The 19,309-nt window shown below is 39.2% G+C and overlaps 2 protein-coding genes across 3 annotated transcripts in view; one reads left to right on the plus strand and one right to left on the minus strand.

Annotated features, from left to right (window-relative positions):
- Positions 1-19,309, plus strand: part of RHOG (ras homolog family member G) — a 1,041,648-nt gene that overhangs the window by 754,289 nt on the left and 268,050 nt on the right. The window lies entirely within an intron of this gene.
- Positions 1-19,309, minus strand: part of RRM1 (ribonucleotide reductase catalytic subunit M1) — a 46,887-nt gene that overhangs the window by 9,611 nt on the left and 17,967 nt on the right. For both annotated transcript variants that reach the window (XM_050756130.1, XM_050756132.1), the window contains 9 exons: positions 18,128-18,167; positions 17,704-17,866; positions 10,375-10,516; positions 8,891-8,974; positions 7,073-7,234; positions 6,621-6,700; positions 5,441-5,642; positions 1,194-1,343; positions 771-992 (listed from right to left, as the gene is read on the minus strand). In XM_050756130.1, coding sequence (XP_050612087.1) covers positions 771-992; positions 1,194-1,343; positions 5,441-5,642; positions 6,621-6,700; positions 7,073-7,234; positions 8,891-8,974; positions 10,375-10,516; positions 17,704-17,866; positions 18,128-18,167 — 1,245 coding nt within the window. The remainder of the gene's footprint in view (positions 1-770; positions 993-1,193; positions 1,344-5,440; positions 5,643-6,620; positions 6,701-7,072; positions 7,235-8,890; positions 8,975-10,374; positions 10,517-17,703; positions 17,867-18,127; positions 18,168-19,309) is intronic.

The following is a 19,309-nucleotide window of genomic DNA, read 5'->3' on the forward strand; positions in this document are numbered from 1 at the left end:
TGAATCCTTGAAATATATTTTGCCAACAACGAGGTGAGCTTGGAAGAGAACTCTGTGTCTCAGATGAGACCACAGCCCTTACCAACATCTTGAACACAGACCCAGAAAAGAAGGCCCAGCTAAGCTAAGTCTGGACTCCTGACGTCTGGAAACTGTGAAATAACGAATGCATGTTTTAATCCACAGAAAATAAACACTGGCAGCATCCCTCTTATATTATTTTAGCAATGACTAGTTCTAAATAAGAGATTAAAACAGAGTATCCTTTTTACTCCAGAGGACAAAGGTACTGAAGTTTCCTATGGCTGGTGCAACAAATTACTAAAAACTTGATAACTTAAAATAACAAAAATGTATTCTCTCATAGTTCTGAAGACCAGAAGCCCAAAATCAACATGTTGGGAGGGCCACACTCCCTCCAGAGGCACTAGAAAAGATTCTTTTCCTTGCCTCTTATAACTTCTAGTGGCTATCAGCATTCCAAGGCTTGTGGTTGTAACACTCCAATTTCTGCCTCCATAGTCATGTTGCTTCCCGTTCTGTGTCTCTTGCAGGACAACTGTCATTAGATTTAGGGCCCACCTGGATAATCCAGGTAAATCTCCTTATCTCAAGGTTCTTCATTACATCTGCAAAAACCCTTTTTTGAACCAAATAAAATGAAATTCACAGGTTCCAGGAATTAGGAGGTGGACATATCCTTTTGTGGGGTCACCATTCAGCCCACTACAGGTACTCACAGGCAAAAACAATTTCATCCATATACTTACTCCTTTGCTAACTGGAGAGCCCTCATAGGTTTCGTATGGGCCCTGCTCCTTGGCAAGGTCACAGCTGGCTTCCAGGGCGCCATAATAAATAGTTTCAAAGATCTGCTTATTTAGTAATTGGGCTTCTGCACTCTCAAAAGGGTATCTCATCAGGATAAAAGCATCTGCCAGACCTTGTACCCCAATTCCAATGGGGCGATGACGTTTATTTGATAGGCATGCCTTTGTGTCAACAGATTTTAAAGAAAAGGAGAAAATATTACTGAACAGGAAAATCAACATTCTGTACTAAATGAGACAGACTACCTCTTTTTCTCAAACCACTTTACTGACAACCATTTAAATAATGACTTGAAGATCATGATTGATTCCTTTCAATTTGGATTTCAATAATTACCAATAAGCAGAGAAATATATTCATACCTCTGGTACAGGATAGTAGTTTATATCAATAATTTTATTCAAGTTTCGGACAACGACTTTAGTGACTTCAGCCAACTTCTTAAAGTCATATGTGTGTTCTGATGTGACATACATATTCAGGGCCAGGGAAGCCAAATTACAAACAGCAACCTGGAATGCAAAAAACAGGTCAAGAATCACACAATTTTTATTTCTACTTCCTATGTCAACTACACCACCATGTGAGCCTCTAATACTCTCAAGACAATAAAATGTTAAATTTTTATATTTGACTTCTCCCTCTTCATCATTCATCAGTCCATTTCTAAATCCCACTGATTCTATTTCTTCAATACCTAGTCATATGTGTTAGTGATAACATGCATCAGCAAAATAAGATAGAGAGAGAATCCTGTGTTCCACAGTACACAGCTCTATTACCAGACATATATCACACTATGTTATAATTAGCTTTTTACATATACCTATCTCATTATTCAGTAGATAAGTGCCCCTACAATATGGTAGCCACTGGCTACATGTATCTGTTTAAAATGAAATAAAATTTGAGTTTCTCAGTTGCACTAGTCATATTTCAAGTGCTTAATAGCCATCAGATACAGAACAATTCCATCACTGCAGAAAGTTCTTCAAAGCACACATGTCCACCTCACCTTCACTGATATTCTGATAAGCCCTTAGCAACAAAAGATTCCAATTTGTGATTTCTGAAAAAGCTCTTCCACTACACTAGTGTAGTGTTCCTCCACTACACTAGGTAGTGAGCTTCACACAAGGATCATTTTATTTATATCTTTAGCACTAGCAACACATCTGGCACACAGTAAGTCTTGATAATGCTGAATGAATACACTTTCTTTTCCATTTTGGTTATGACTATCCCAAGCCAAAGTCTTAAATTCTCTCACCTGGACTACTGAAAGTTTCCCAATTGAACTCTTGATGCCCTTCACATCTACTCCATTCTACACATGTTGCCAAATACCCATTTTTAAAATACAGCTTGAATCACAAAAGTCTAATAAATACCAGGGAGAAAAATAGGCAGGAAAAGAAGACAGAGAGTACTTGGGATAAAGATGAAGGGGGTGTAATTTTTAAACAGAGTTGTTAAGAAAGACCTCACTGAAAACGTTGCATATGAACAAAGAACTGAACAGGTTAGAAAGCAAACCATGTGGCTATGGGAAGAGGGGGTGCATTTTAACATTCAAGAGGGAAGAAAGAGCAAAAATTCTGAGGTAGGAGCATGCTTGACATGTTTGAGAAAAAGCAAGAAAATCAATAAGGTTGGAGCAGAGTGAACAAAGGAGAAAGTAACCACAGATGAGGTGGGTTATCCAGTTGTGTAGGACCTTGTAGGGCATTCTAAGAACTCTGGATGGAAAGGAATGAAGTACTGATATATGCTACAACACGAATAAAAGAATATGTTCAGTGAAAGAAGCCTGACACAAAAGGCCACATATTATATGATTCCATTCCTATGGAATGTCCACAAATCTAGAGACAGAAAATATATTAGTGGTTGTCAAGGGCTGAGGGAAGAAGGGAACAGGGAGTGACTGCTAATGGGTAAAGTGTTTCATTATCTAGAGTGATAAAAATGTACTACAGGCTGGTCACGGTGGCTCATGCCTGTAATCCCAACACTTTGGGAGGCCGAGGGGGGTGGATCATGAAGTCAAGAGATTGAGACCATCCTGGCCAACACGGTGAAACCTCGTCCCTACTAAAAATACAAAAATTAGCTGGGCGTAGTGGCGCGCGCCTGTAGTCCCAGCTACTTGGGAGGCTGAGGCAGGAGAATTGCTTGAACCCAGGAGGTGGAAATTGCAGTGAGCCGAGATCAAGCCACTACACTCCAGCCTGGTGACAGAGACTGTCTCAAAGAAAAAAAAAAAAAAAAAAAAAAAAAAAAAAACTACAATTAGATAGTGGTAATGGTTGCACAGACTTGCAGATACACCCAAAAAATAAACACACACACACACACACACACAACAACATGAATTGTACATTTTAAAAAGAATGAATTATAGCTCAATTTACAAAAAGAAAGAACTCTGTTGACGTTGCAATGAGCCACACTCCAGCCTGGGCAACAGAGTGAAATCTTGACTCCCTCAAAAAAAGGAATTCTGCGTGGGTTAGCAAGCCAAAGAGTAGTTTTGTGCAGACAAATGACATTATCTGATTTTTATTTTTAAAATGTCAGTCTAGCCTCTATAATATAATCTATCTTGCATAATAGTTACTTCAATATATGTCGATTTCTTCCAACTAAATTAGAAGTTTCCAGAGGACAGCATATTTATTTATATTCTCAGAGTACTTAACACAGTGTTTTATATATAGCTGGTGCACAATAAATTTTGAATTAAAATGTACCTTAGCAGTATATTTAACTCAATTTCCATTTACTTCCTGACTTTTCATTTGTCTTTTTTTTTTTAAGGTCCTAGAATTGAGGATCTACTCCTTCCTCATTTCCATAGTTTACACCCAATATCAAAGCAGCCTGTCATCCTATTACTGCAACCATCTCCCTAGGCTAACCTCTAACCTCTTCTCACAGCAAGACACTCTGTAACCAGACACAAGAACCATCGTTTTCTTTTTTTTTTTTTTTAATTTATTTATTATTATTATACTTTAAGTTGTAGGGTACATGTGCATAACGTGCAGGTTTGTTACATATGTATACTTGTGCCTTGTTGGTGTGCTGCACCCATCAACTCGTCATTTACATCAGGTATAACTCCCAATGCAATCCCTCCCCTCTCCCCCCTCCCCATGATAGGCCCCGGTGTGTGATGTTCCCCTTCCTGAGTCCAAGTGATCTCATTGTTCAGTTCCCACCTATGAGTGAGAACATGCGGTGTTTGGTTTTCTGTTCTTGTGATAGTTTGCTAAGATTGATGGTTTCCAGCTGCATCCATGTCCCTACAAAGGACACAAACTCATCCTTTTTGATGGCTGCATAGTATTCCATGGTGTATATGTGCCACATTTGCAAATCAAAACCACAATGAGATACCATCTCACACCAGTTAGAATGGCGATCATTAAAAAGTCAGGAAACAACAGGTGCTGGAGAGGATGTGGAGAAATAGGAACACTTTTACACTGTTGGTGGGATTGTAAACTAGTTCAACCATTATGGAAAACAGTATGGCGATTCCTCAAGGATCTAGAACTAGATGTACCATATGACCCAGCCATCCCATTACTGGGTATATACCCAAAGGATTATAAATTATGCTGCTATAAAGACACATGCACACGTATGTTTATTGCGGCACTATTCACAATAGCAAAGTCTTGGAATCAACCCAAATGTCCATCAGTGACATAACCATCGTTTTCATTTTAACATTTTGATACTATTTTCCTGTCAGAAACCTACAAGGGCTTCTTATCTCTGGGACATGTCAGTTTCTACCTTCTATCTCCCTTCTCCCAGCCATAGCCATTTCTCCATATTCCAATAATTAATCTACTTGCACCATCAAAACAGACTTACTTGCCACACTGCACAAAACCCAGCCCTGTCTCTGGCATATCATACAGACCACTCTTTCCAAATGGAAAGCTCCTCTCTAAAACTTTTTTTTAAAACATCAAATCCATGTCCCATTTCTAGCCTTGATTCTTCTGTGAAGTCTCTTTACAGGCTTTGAGATTAGAATTGGATCTCACCATTCACTGAAAGGACTCTCTTTATAAGCTTACATACTTTTTTTGTTGCTGTTTTTGGTTTTTGTTTTTCTTTTTGTTTGTTTTGAGACAGGGTCTCACTTTGTCACCCAGGGTGGAGTACAGTGGCACAATCTCAGCCCACTGCAGCCTCCACTTTCCAGGCTCAAGGCTTACGTACTTTAAACTGAATGTACATCCTAACACATTTTTGTGTGTGTCCTAAACCAACATAACTGTATATTTCTATTTTTCTTGAGTAAATGTTATTACAATGATGTGTGTATAAGAAAAAACTGTGTCTTTCCCACATGGCTTAGACTAAAAAACATTTATAGGCACAGATCATACCCTTTCCTTCCTTTGCTCTCTGCCTTTAACAGTATTCTTCTGCTTACCACTATGCAAACTCCCTTCACTTACCTCAAGTGAAGAATTCACAAATTCCTAAGGTTCTTTTCTTAGTACTCTAGAAAAGTACTCTTAGTACTCTAGGAAATGCCTAAGGTTCTTTTCTTAGTACTCTAGGAAGAATTTTTTCTACCTACCTCATCTTTGCTGGTGTACTCCACTATTTCTGTGCACAGGTTGCTGCATTTGATGGTTCCCAGGTTCTGCTGGTTGCTCTTTCGATTACAGGAATCTTTGTAGAGCATATATGGGGTGCCTGTTTCTGTTTGAGACTCAATGATGGCATACCAAAGCTGCTGAGCTTTTACAACTTTGCGGACACGACCTTGTTTCTCATAACTGAAAGGCACAGATATTATTTAATATATATTCTCTATATTTATTGTATATTTATTTACAATGTCTACGATATATATTTATTGTAGACAACTTGAAGACATTAAAATATAAAGTTATGAAAGCTCTTAAATTTTTTCTGTTTTGCTAAAGTAAAAAAGGAATATGATACTTATTTTACTCTGGCTAAAGCCATAGAGGAAAATGAGGCTTTAGGCTCCTTCAAATGATCCCAATCCCACTAAACCAATAATATCTTTCATAATAAAAAGGAGTAAAAACTAAGGAAACCAAATCTCTTAATATTGTGCTAATTTTTTTTTCTTTTTTGAGACAGAGTTTCGCTCTGTCGCCCAGGCTGGCTTGCAGTGGCACTATCTCAGCTCACTGCAACCTCCACCTCTGGGGTTCAAGCGATTCTCCTACCTCAGCCTCCCAAGTAGCTGGGACTACAGGTGTGCAGCAGCACGCCCAGCTAATTTTTGTATTTTTACTAGAGATGGGTTTCACCATGTTGGCCAGGCTGGTCTTGAACTCCTGACCTCAAATGATCCACCTGCCTCATCCTCCCAAAGTACTGAGAATACAGATATGAGCCACTGCACCTGGCCTATTTAATTTTAATAAACTATTGACATATGTATCCTAGTCACTCATGATTCCTTTATGCAATATAAAGCATAGCTTATCAAAAGTACTATATGACAGAGCAAAATAATAACCCTGCTAGTCATCTTAATTTTTATAAGGATCAATTAAAAATCCCAAGAACCTATTTATACATTCCAAAGTTTTAAGAAAGAAGAAGACGCAACTCAATTTTGGTGAAGAGTTAGGAAGCAAATATGACCAAAATTATTAGTCACTTTTTCTCTTAGATGCTTCAAAAGATTCTTGACAAGTACTTTTGATATTTGGACCCCCGAAATAAGAGAAACCATGATTAAAACATTATTGTTTTATTTTATATTTTTCCCATACCTTTCATATAGTTTCTCAAATTCTTCTCCCCAAACCTCATCCAGACCAGGACACTCATTTGGACACATCAAAGACCAGTCCTATAAAGGAAAGGACAAAATCACTCATAAGAAACTTAAAATAGCCAAGCATAATCCATTAGAAACACTGCAAGCATAAGGTGACTTTTACAAGTTCTCTTGGAAATTTGCTGTAGAAATAATCATTTTCAGGTTCAGGCCCAAACATCTAGGTCTGCCTGTTTATACATGACCTTTCAAGCATTTAGGTCACAAAGCATCTACTTTAGAGAACAGAAATATAAGACAAGCACAGCATCTCTTAACTTGTTCAGAATGCCTTCTGTGGCATCACACATAGATGGGCTCTTCCTAAGCATGACTTAAGATGACTAAAAAAGAGAAAGCTCATGTGAATCAAGTTGCCATTACCAACAAGTACCTATCTCTCACCTGATTAGTCTCTACTCGTTTCATGAAGAGATCCGGAATCCAAAGAGCAAAGAAAAGATCTCTGGCACGCTGCTCCTCCTTTCCTGTGTTCTTCTTTAAATCAAGGAATTCAAAGATGTCTAAATGCCAAGGCTCCAGGTAAATAGCAAATGCCCCAGGACGCTAGTGGTAAATAAATCATAATTCTCTTCAGAATAAAAATGAAACAAAGAAACATCATGTCTCCCAAAGCACTTTTATAGTATCTCCTTTGATCTTCACTACAATGAATTAAATAACATAAAAGTATTATAAAAGTGTACAATTTTACAATTGTAAAAGTAATATTTTACAATTCTATGAGTAAAAACGAATGAATGATATAAACAAAATGTGAAACAAGAAAGGTTAACTTTTCTAAAGTGACATGATGAACTACAAATGGAGCCTCCTCTTCAGCAATAGCCCAGCTCTCTTTACACAACATGACATGTACATAAAGCCCAAAGGAAGTTGCTTTTACAAAATAAGCCGTGCTCTTATTGAAGGTCAAAAAGTTGATCTGTCTTATCAAGGTCCCCAAAGTCCATCAGAGAGAAATTCATAAACTAACAGGTGATTAGTGTGCCTACAGTCACAAAAGGCAGACTCTAGTTGCAAACCATCCTGTTGATAAAACCAGGTAAACAACCCAATTCTTTCAACTTTACTGTTTCTTCTAGAATTAGGGAGAGTTTTTGTTTGTTTGTTCTGTTTTGTTTGAGACAAGGTCTAGCTCTATTGTCCAGGCTGGAGTACAGTGGTATAATCTCGGCTCACTGCAACCTCCTGCCTACCGGGCTCTAGCCATCCTCCCACGTCAGCCTCCCAAGTAGCTGAAACTACACCATACCTGGTTAATTTTTGTATTTTTTGTGGAGATGGGGTTGCATCAGGGTGGTCTTGAACTCATGAGCTTAAGCGATCAGCCCACCTCAGCCTCCCAAAGTGCTGGGATTACTGGCAGGAGCCACCACACCCAGCCAATTAGGGAGAGTTTTGTTATTCCAGTTTGTTTTTGTTTTTGTTTTAAGAACAACCAAGGCCAGGTGCAGTGGCTAACACCTGTAATCCCAACACTTTGGGAGGCCAAGGCAGGTAGATTGCTTGGGTCTAGGAGTTTGAGATCAGCCTAGGCAAGAAAGTGCGACCCCCGTCTCTACAAAAAATATAAAAATTAGCTGGGTGTGGTGGCACAGGCCTATGGTCTGAGCTACATGGGAGGGCTGAGGCAGAAGGATTGCTTAAGTCCAGGAGGTCAAGGCTACGGTGAGCCAAGGTTGTGCCATTGCACTCCAGCCTGGGTGATAAGAGAAAGACAAAAAAAAAAACAAAACAAACAAAAAAAAAAAAAAAAGAAAAACGTAGAGCACATGTTACAACCCCATTTCAAATGACATATTTATATGAGTTACAACTTGAGAAATTCTTTGCAAATAAACTATTATGTAAGAAAGCTGAATAGATCAGTGGTTGTCTAGAGCCAGGGATAAAGTATGTGTGGGTAGGGATGACAGGGGTGACTGAATGTAAAGGTATATGAGGGAGAAAAGATTTTGGGGTAATGGAAATGTTCTACCTCTTTATCAATGTGGGGATTACACAAGTGTAACATTTGTCAAAACCCGTCAAACTGTACATTTAAAGTATATGCATATTAAAATAATTATACCTCCTCAAATTGATTTTACAAGTAAAAAATAAGTAATTAGAAACCACACATAAATGAGCCATCTTAAGTGTATATGACTAAAGCACCTTTAGTTCTGATTTCTAGTACTTTCAAGTCATGGAGCATACCTTGTTCCCACCTTGATCCACATATCGAGCTGTGTTGTTATATACTCTCAGCATCGGTACAAGGCCATTGGAATTGCCGTTAGTCTAAAAGAGAGAACATGATAGAAAAGACAGAGGGCACTCAGCAAAGAAAAGAACAAAATGGCCCCATTCTTTTATCAAAAAAGATGACTAATTTCTAGGTAGCAATCTATGAAGTTTACCTGCTCTCCATCTCTGCTTCTGCTTTGGAAAAATAATGCCCAAATAAAATCAACAAAATGCTGAATAAATTACAATTATGTACTAAGTTACCTCATGGCATTTCTAATTTACAATGAGATGTACCAATTACAAGTCAAAGGGATCGAAAATCAAGGTAGCTAAATTTAAACTCTACATCTTCTAAAGGTCATTATATAAAGATACACTTTGGGTAGAGTAAAAAAGAATATAAATACTACTACAATGCCTTTTTCCCAAAAGAAATCAAGGCAATTTATAATAAGAATTACATGCAGTAGCTATATCAGGGCAATAAATAAGGTAAAAGGAGATTCTCGGCAATAAGTGGACTCTAGAATGATGTTAAGAAAATAGAGACTCCTATGACTAGAAGACACTTCATCAAATTCTTTAAATAACCCTTCTGATCCCAACACAAACCTTTAAACAGTCTAGAAAGATAAGTGAGCAATGGCTCACTCTACCATTGTGTAAAGTGCTGTATATATCACAGTACCTCCAAAACACAACATAATGGAATAATTTCCTTCTGGAACTTTATTCTACAGGGTTAGATATTTTCTTCATCTTACAGAAAAGGAAACAAACTCAGACATAAAATAACTAATTCCAGGCCACATTACTAGTTAAGTAGTGGAGCTAGGATTTAAATCCAGGTCTAAGTCAAAACCATTATCTTTACTCCCAATGAATAGTAAACTAACAAAGGGCTCAAGTTTACATCATAAAGTGTCAATGCATAAATCTTGTATCCTGGCTCTACCACATATTAAGTGATTGATCTCAGAAAGTAGCAACTTTCTAAGTCTCAATTTCCTCACTTGTAAAATTAGACAATGGCACCTTTATTCACAAGGTTATTTTAAGGAATAAAATTCCTGGCATGAGTCTATAATCATAGCTACCTCGTAGGGTTGTAGTAAGGGTCAAATGAGTACTTCATGTAAAACATTTATAACAGACTTAACATACAGTAAGCAATCAATAAATGATAACTGCTCTTATTACTGCTAAAATAAGCCAGAATTCTAAAACCTGAGCTAAAAAGGATTCTAGAAATTATCTAGTCAAATCTAAATGTCTAATAACATAGATAAAAATGAAGCCAGAAGTGAAATGACTCACTCCAAGTCACATAGGCATTTAGTAATTAACAGAGACCCAGGACTCCCAAAAAAATAGCATATGCCCTCTCAACCATAAATGTGGTTGCTTTTAGACTTGAATCCCCTTTTAAAAGCCAAATGGCAGAAACTTACCCCAGCAATGTAGCTGCCAGTAGCCCGAATACAACTCACAGCAACACCAATTCCTCCAGCAGACTTAGAAATCAATGCACACTGCTTTAGAGTATCATAAATGCCTTCAATGCTGTCATCTTTCATACTCAGAAGAAAACAGCTACGGGGAAAAAAAAGTCTCAACTTAGAGCAGGGAAATGAAGCAGAGTCACAAAAATGATTACTCAACACGAAGACACTAAGGCAAAAAAAAAAAAACGGTTGAAGTTTAGAAAGTTCCTAAGTGAAGGGGTGGCCTGCCCCTCCACATTTGTGGGTGTTTCTCATTAGGTGGAACGAGAGACTTGAGAAAAGAAATAAGACACAGAGACAAAGTATAGAGAAAGAAAAGCGGGGGCCCAGGGGATCAGCGCTCAGCTTACAGAGGACCCACGCCGGCACCGGTCTCTGAGTTCCCTTAGTATTTATAGATAATTATCTTTACCATCTTAAAGATAAGGGAGTGGCAGGACAACAGGATCATTTTTAGGGAGGAAATCAGCAGTAAGACATAAGAACAAGGATCAGCAGTAAGACATAAGAACAAGGATCTCTGCGACATGAATAAGTTTAAAGGAAAATCCTGTGCCTTGAGATAAACCTTTTAGCAGCATTGTTTCATCCTATCACATGGGGATAAACCTTGGACAATACCTAGCTTTTCTAGGAACAAAGACACACCCTGCACGCCCAAAATCCATTAAACCTTGAGTTACCACAGCACATGTCTCTTGCAAGGACAAGGTTGGGGGTAGGGTCACAGATTAACAGCATCTCAAATACAGAACAAAATGGAGTCTCTTATGTCTACTTCTTTCTATATAGACACAGTAACAGGCTGATCTCTTTCTTTTCCCCACACCTAAGTATTTTTCCAAGAAGAAAACCTACTTTACTGTACATGACACAATAAAACATATCGAAATACCATTTTAAAATCATCTTGCTGCCTCCTCTAGATAGTAAGTAAATAAGCCTAGGAGGAAGTCTTATGGATAAGTCTATAATATTAGCTTACATTTTCACCAGACTGCAAACGTGTCATTTTCACATTTTCTCATGCATATTCATAAACATGCATCACAGTCTTTTCAGGTTGTTAGTAAGCCAAAAAAAATAAACAGTTATGAAAATAATCTATCCAATGGTCAACCAATTCTTTGATATGTCTACCAAAATTATAGCTCCTTTACAGTCTTCTTAAAGACAACCCCTTTACCTCCACTTTGGATCTCATCCTACTCCCCACCTTAGGAACCTTACCCTATCAATAATCTCTTCACTTCCTTGAATATTCAATCATGCAAATGGATTCTATCTATTGACTAGGTGTTTAATATTCAGACATTCAGAAAAATATAGAGAATGATGTAACAAATACTCTGTACTTGCCATCTACCTCAAAAAATTAGAAACCACAAATATAGCCTCACTGCAATCCTCTAACATTTTTAAGAATTTCTATTATGACATTTTTACATGTTCTACACTTAGAATTTTTCTGGTTGCATATCTATTTATCATTCCGCAACTTGTTTTAATTCAACATTGTTTTACAGAAATTAATCCTTTTGATACATGTAAACAAACTTTATTTTCATTGCCATAAGGTATTCTATTGTATAAATATACCAATACATTTGTCCCATGCGCCTGTTGATGAACATCTGGATTATTTCCAATTCATCTGCAATTCCAAACAATGCTGCTATAAAAATTCTTGAACACATCCTCTTGTGTTTATCTCTAAGGATTTCTGTAGAATATAAACCTAGGAGACGAACTGCTGGGTCAAAAGATATATACATGTTTCACTTTACTAAAGATTCTCCAAAGTGGATGGACAAATCTATTTCTAGCAATGTATGAGATTTCCTTGTGCTCCACATTCTTGTCAATACTTGGAATTGTCAGCCTTTTCATTTTTATCAAAAAAAAAATATATATATATATACACACACACACACACACACACACATAATTTTCATTTTCCTATTGCACAGTGTAACATCTCAGATGTTTATTAGCCAATCAAGTTTCTTCTTCCATGCATTATTTGTTTATAGCCCTTGCCCATGTTTCTATTTGGCTTTCTGTTTTTCTTTTCTTTCTTTTTTTTTTTTTTTTTTTTCTGAGAAAGGGTCTAACTCTATTACCCAGGCTGGAGTGCAGTGGCATGATCACAGATCACAGCAGCCTGGACCTCCTGGGCTGGAGCGATCCTCCCACCTCAGCCTTTCAAGTAGCTAGAACTATAGGTGTGCACCACCATGCCTGGCTAATTTTCTACTTTTGCAGAGACAGGCTCTCACTATGTTGCCCAGGCTGGTTTCAAATTTCTGCCCTCAAGCCAGCCTTTGCTTTGGTCTCCCAGAGTGTTGTAATTATAGGCAGGAGCCACTGCACCTGGCCTTGTTTTTCTTATAATCTCTCAGTAGTTAACACATTGCAAATATCTTCTCTCAGTCTGAAACTTGTTTTTTGGGGTTTTTGTTGTTGTTGTTGTTGTTGTTTTCAAGACGGAGTCTCACTCTTTTGCCCAGGCTGCAGGCATGATCTTGGCTCACTGCAAGCTCTGTCTCCCAGGTTCAAATGATTCTCATGCCTCAGCCTCCTGAGTAGCTGGGATTACGGGCATACACCACCACGCCGGGCTAATAGTTGTATTTTTAGTAAAGACGGGGTTTCTCCATGTTGGCTAGGCTGGTCTCAAACTCCTAACCTCAGGTAATCCACTCACCTTGGCCTCCCAAAGTGTGAAACTTGTTATTTGACTTTGTTTTTGGTTCACAGAAGTTTTTAATTTTAATGTAGTCAATTTTTCCAATGTTTTGCTCTATAGTGTTTTGCTCTGAGGTCATACTATATATTTTCCTATTGAGATGTAAGTGGAAGTAGGCCAGGCTCAGTGGCTCACGCCTGTAATCCCAGCACTTGGGAAGCCCAGGTAGGTGGATTACCTGAGGTCAGGAGTTTGAGACCACCTGGCCAACATGGAGAAACCCCGTCTCTACTAAAATTACAAAAATTAGCTGGTTGTGGTGGCGCGTGCCTGTAATCCCAGCTACTCAGGAGGCTGAGGCAGGAGAATTGCTTGAACCCGGGAGGCAGAGGTTGCAGTAAGCCGAAATCATGCCACTGCACTCCAGCCAGGGCAACAAGAGCAAAACTCCAACTCAAAAAAAAAGGTTAAAAGGGCCGGGCGCGGTGGCTCAAGCCTGTAATCCCAGCACTTTGGGAGGCCGAGACAGGCGGATCACGAGGTCAGGAGATCGAGACCATCTTGGCTAACACGGTGAAACCCCGTCTCTATTAAAAAATACAAAAAACTAGCCGGGCGAGGTGGCAGGCGCCCGTAGTCCCAGCTACTCGGGAGGCTGAGGCAGGAGAATGGCGTAAACTCGGGAGGCAGAGCTTGCAGTAAGCTGAGATCCGGCCACTGCACTCCAGCCTGGGCGACGGAGCAAGACTCCGTCTCAAAAAAAAAAAAAAAGGTAAAAAGGTAAGTGGAGATATTAAGAGTCACAATGTCTACAACTCACTTTTTTTTTTTTTTTTTGGAGGAATCCCTCCAGAGGTTTTGAGGGAGAATCTGTTCCTTGCTTTGTACAGCTTTTGGTGGCTAATTGCTCTCCTTTGTGGCCACATGACTCCAATTTCTCCCTCCATCTTTACATCACTTTCTCCTCTTCTGTACGTTGTTATCTCCCTCAGCCTCTCTCTTACAAGGATACTTTTGATTGGATTAAGGGCCCACCCACATAATTCAAGATAATCTCCCCATGCATGTCAAAATCCTTATCATACCTGCAAAGACCACTTTCCTTATCAGGTAACGTTTACAGGTTCCAGGAATTTGGACCTGATATTTTTGGGCAGTCTTTTGCTCTTTCACATGAATTTTAGAATCAGTATGTTGAGATTTTGACTAGAATTACTTTGAATCTATATTTTAACTTGGGAAAAACTGACATTTTTATAAAATTGAATCTATTCCATTCATTTATTATTTAATATCCTTTAATCACGTCTTAGAGAAATTTCTAAAAAACTTAAAAAACCAGGAATGGTAGCTCACGCCTGTCATCTCAGCACTTTGGGAGGCCAAAGAAGGCAGATCACTTGAGGTCAGAAGTTTGAGATCAGCCTGGCCAACTTGGTAAAACCCCGTCTGTATTAAAAATACAAAAATTAGCTGGGTGCGATGGCACACGCCTGTAATCCCAGCTATTTGGAAGGCTGAGGCAGGAGAATCACTTGGACCTGGGAGGTGGAGGCTGCAGTGAGCCAAGATCACGCAGCTGCACTCCAGCCTGGGCAACAGAGTGAGACTGTCTTAAAAACAAAAAAAAGGCCAGGCGCGGTGGCCCACGCCTTTAATCTCAGCACTTTGGGAGGTCGAGGCGGGTGGATCACGAGGTCAGGAGATTGAGACCATCATGACTAACATGGTGAAACCCCGTCTCTACTAAAAAAATACAAAAAAATTAGCCGGGCGTGGTGGCAGGCGCCTGTAGTCCCAGCTACTGGGGAGGGTGAGGCAGGAGAATGGTGTGAACCCGGGAGGTGGAGCTTGCAGTGAGCTGAGATGGTGCCACTGCACTCCAGCCTGGGTGACAGAGCAAGACTCCGTCTCAAAAACAAAGAAAAACAAAACAAAAACAAAAACAAAAAGTCAATGATGGACCACATATACGACAGTGATCATCCAATAATCTAAGGTTAATTTATTATTGAAGAAAATATTTTTAAAATAAATTTAGTGTGCACAATGTTTATACAGTCTACAGTCGTCAGTAATGTACTAGGTCTTCATACTCTCTTTTTTTTTTTTTTTTTTTGAGATAGTGTTTTACTCTTGTTGCCCAGGCTGGAGTGTAGTGGTGTGATGTTGGCTCACTGCAACCTCCGCCTTCCAGGTTCAAGCAATTCTGCCTCAGCCTTCCAAGTAGCTGGGATTGCAAGCGCCCGTCACCATACCTAGCTAATTTCTGCATTTTTAGTAGAGACAGGGTTTCACCATGTTAGCCCTGTGGTCTTGAACTCCTGACCTTGTGATCTACCTGCCTCAGCCCCCTCAAAGTGCTAGGATTACATGCGTAAGTCACCGTGCTCAGCCAGGCCTTCATATTCATTCACCACTCACTCACTAACTCAACCAAAGCAATTTTCAGTCCTACAAGCTCTATTCATAACTGTCCTATACAGATGTATCTTTTTTTCATCTTTTTTTTTGGAGATGGAGTCTCGCTCTGTTGCCCAGGCTGGAGTGCAGTGGCGCAATCCTGGCTCACTGCAACCTCTGCCTCCCAGGTTCAAGCATTTCTCCTGCCTCAGCCTCCCGAGTAGCTGGGACTATAGACACACACTGCCATGACTGGCTAATTTTTTAATATATATTTTTTAGTAGAGACAGGGTATCACCGTGTTGGCCAGGCTGGTTTCGAACTCCTGACCTCAGGCAATTCGCCCGCCTTGACCTCCCAAAGTGCTAGGATTACAGGCATGAGCCACCATGCTCGGCCCATTTTTTATCTTTTATAGAGTACTTTAACTGTGATATGTTTGGATACACGAATACTTACCATTGTATTACAAAGGCCTACAGTATTCAGTACAGTAACATGCTACACAGGTTTATAGCCTACGAGCAGCAACAGGCTATGCCATATATCCTATGTGTGTAGTAGGCTATACCATCTAGGCTTATATAAGTACACTGTATAATGTCTGCACAAGAAAATCACCTTACAACACATTTCTCAGAATATATCCCCATCGTTAAGTAATGCATGACTGTAGGTTAAGACTTAATTTTCTAACAGCTGAAGTACAGAAACTTAACTGATTGATGTATATTGAACTTATATCCAGATATTTTGCTGAAATCTTTTATTTCTAATAATGTGTCTGCAGATACTCTTGAGTTTCCTATGTAAAAGTCATTTCTTTCAATCATTACAGTTTTGTTCCTTGATTTCCAATCTTTTCTTTTTCTTATTTTACTGTGCTGGCTCAGCCTCCACTAATATGCTGAAAAAAGGGATGATACATCTAGGTTTTTATTGGATATCTTTTGCCAAATTAAGGAAGTTATTTTCTGTATCAATTTTGTTAAAGTGTTTATTATGAAAGAGCATTAAACTGCATAAAATGTTAATGCAATGAATTACATTATTTTTGACATTACCATGTTCTTGAATTCCTGAAACAAACCAACTTGATAATGGGTATTTTTTTTTTAATGTATTACCAGACTGTTAGTGTTCCTTTTCTCAACAAATGGCATCATGATTAATCCTGTTACTTACTGTATCCATAAATGCAAGAAGAACCACTGTTGACCCATATTCTGTCAATTTGACACCCTAAATATCTTTTATATATATTTTTATCTTAATCAAGGTATCACTCTGTTGCCCAGGCTAGAGTGCAGTGGCATAATCATGGCTCATGGCAGCCTTGAACTCCTGACCTCAAGTGATCTTCCCACCTCAGCCTTCCAAAGTGTTGGAATTACAGATGTGAGCCACCATGCCTGGCCCTAAATCTTTTGATCTATCTGCTTCTGTCAATTTCTACTTTCACCTCCCTAATCTAAACTACCACAGTTTCTTAAATAAACTGCTATGAGAGTCCCCTAACTAGTTCTTGGCACTTACTTTCTTTTTAAAACAACCTTATTGAAATGTAATTCACACCAGGCATGGTGGCTCATGCCTGTAATCCCAGCACTTTGGGAGGCCGAGGTAGGTGGATCACCTGAGGTCAGGAGTTCAAGACCAGCCTGACCAACATGGTGAAACCCCATCTCTACCAAAAATACAAAAATTAGCCGGGTGTGGTGGCAGGCACCTGTAATCCCAGCTACTCAAGAGGCTGAGGCAGGAGAATTGCTTGTACCCAGGAGGCGCCAATGCACTCCAGCCTGGGTGACAGAGTGAGACTCTGTCTCAAAAAAAAAAAAAAAAAAAAAAAAGAAATATAATTCACAAATAATATAATTCCCCATTTAAAGTGTACTACTCAACGGCTTTTAATAGACTCAGAGTTTTGTAACCCTCACCACAATCCAATCAATTTTAGAACATTTTTGTTTTAAGCATTTGCCTTTTCTCCAAATCATTTACCACATTACAGTCAGAGATCTTTCCAGAATCTAAATCTCATTTAATCAGAGCAGGCAGCGATTAAAAGTTCATTAAATTATTTTTTATGTGATGAACTGCCCAGTTTCTTCAGGTCAACGTTTATTTCCCTACTCAAAACACATAACTAGAAAGTTGTGGGTGTACTCAAAACACCTACCTAGAAAGTTGTGGGCGGTTGGTACCAGCATTGAAGAGAGTGGGAGAAGCATGAGTAAACCACCTCTCAGAAAGAAGATTATATGTTTCAATTGCTGCATCAATGTCTTCTTTGTGGATCCCAACAGATACTCTCATCAACATATGTTGTGGTCTTTCAGCCACTATAGACAAAAGAGGAGTTTTCACATGATGAGACATGTCAGAAAAAGTAGGTTGAGATACATATTTGAATTTTAGAAAAGGATACCAAAAGGAAACTAGAAAAACTTTATACTAATAAGCAGGACATTATCCACAAACTAAACCTAAAGTCCAAAATGTTATCTGGAGTCTAAGTAGGAATATTAAAGACTTATAGCTCAAAGCTATATATTCAATATAATCAGTAGAAAATGTAACACACAAACATGTTCATTTCTCACCTTTTCCATTGATCTTCAACAAATAAGACCGCTCTAGCGTCTAGAAAGAGAGAAACAACAAAAAATTTTCAGAGCACTGTTTTTAAGATGCAGTGGATATATTATCCACTATAAGACAATCTCTTTAAATCTTGGCCGTTTCTATAAAATTTCAAATGAAAAGAATAGCACATTTACTCTTCCTAGCTTCATCTGGAACATTATCATTGGCACTTTTTTTTTTTTTTTGAGACGGAGTCTCGTTCTGTTGCCCAGGCTGGAGTGCAGTGGCGCGATCTTGGCTCACTGCAAGCTCTGCCTCCTAGGTTCATGCCATTCTCCTGCCTTGGCCTCCCGAGCAGCTGGGACTACAGGCGCCTGCCACCATGCCTGGCTAATTTTTTTTTTCTATTTTTAGTAGAGACCATGTTAGCCAGGATTATCATTGGCACTTTTTTAAAAAAAACTTTTTAAAACATTCTGTAGACACATGGTCTCCCTGTATTGCCCAGGCTGGTCTCGAACTCCTGAGCTCAAGGAATCCTCCCATCTCAGCCTCCTCACTGGCACTTTTGTTTCGGTAGAGACTGCATGAAAATTTCTGGAAAAAGTCAGCTCTGTACACATTAACAGCAGAAGTTGTAGTATTCATCATCATCATCAACACCAAAACAGCTAACACTTAAAAAGTGCCTGTAACAGACTAGGCACTAATCTAAGCAACATCTACACTCGTTTAATCCCCTGAAGACTCCTCATGGGGATTAAATGAGCAACATATACAACAGGGATTCTTCAGGGGATTAAATGAGTATATATGTTGTTTAGAGCAGTGCCTAGTCTGTGACAGGCACCTTTTTTTTTGAGACAGAGTCTCACTCTGTCACCCAGGCTGGAATGCAGTGGCGCAATCTTGGCTCACTGCAACCTCCGTCTCCTAAGTATAAGCAGTATCCTGCCTCAGCCTCCCAAGTAGCTGGACTTACAGGCATGCACCACCATGCCCAGCTAATTTTTGTATTTTTTAGTAGAGAGGGCACTTCACCCCGTGGTCCAGGCTGGTCTCCAACTCCTGACCTCGGGTGTTCAGCCCGCCTTGGCCTTCCAAAGTGCTGGGATTACAGGCGTAAGCCACCACGCCCAGCCTGTTATAGGCACTTTAAGTTGAAATTTAAACTAAATTGGCCGCAGTGGCTAATGCCT

This window comes from Macaca thibetana, chromosome 14 (genome assembly GCF_024542745.1).
Source record: "Macaca thibetana thibetana isolate TM-01 chromosome 14, ASM2454274v1, whole genome shotgun sequence".
Taxonomy (NCBI): Eukaryota; Metazoa; Chordata; class Mammalia; order Primates; family Cercopithecidae; genus Macaca; species Macaca thibetana.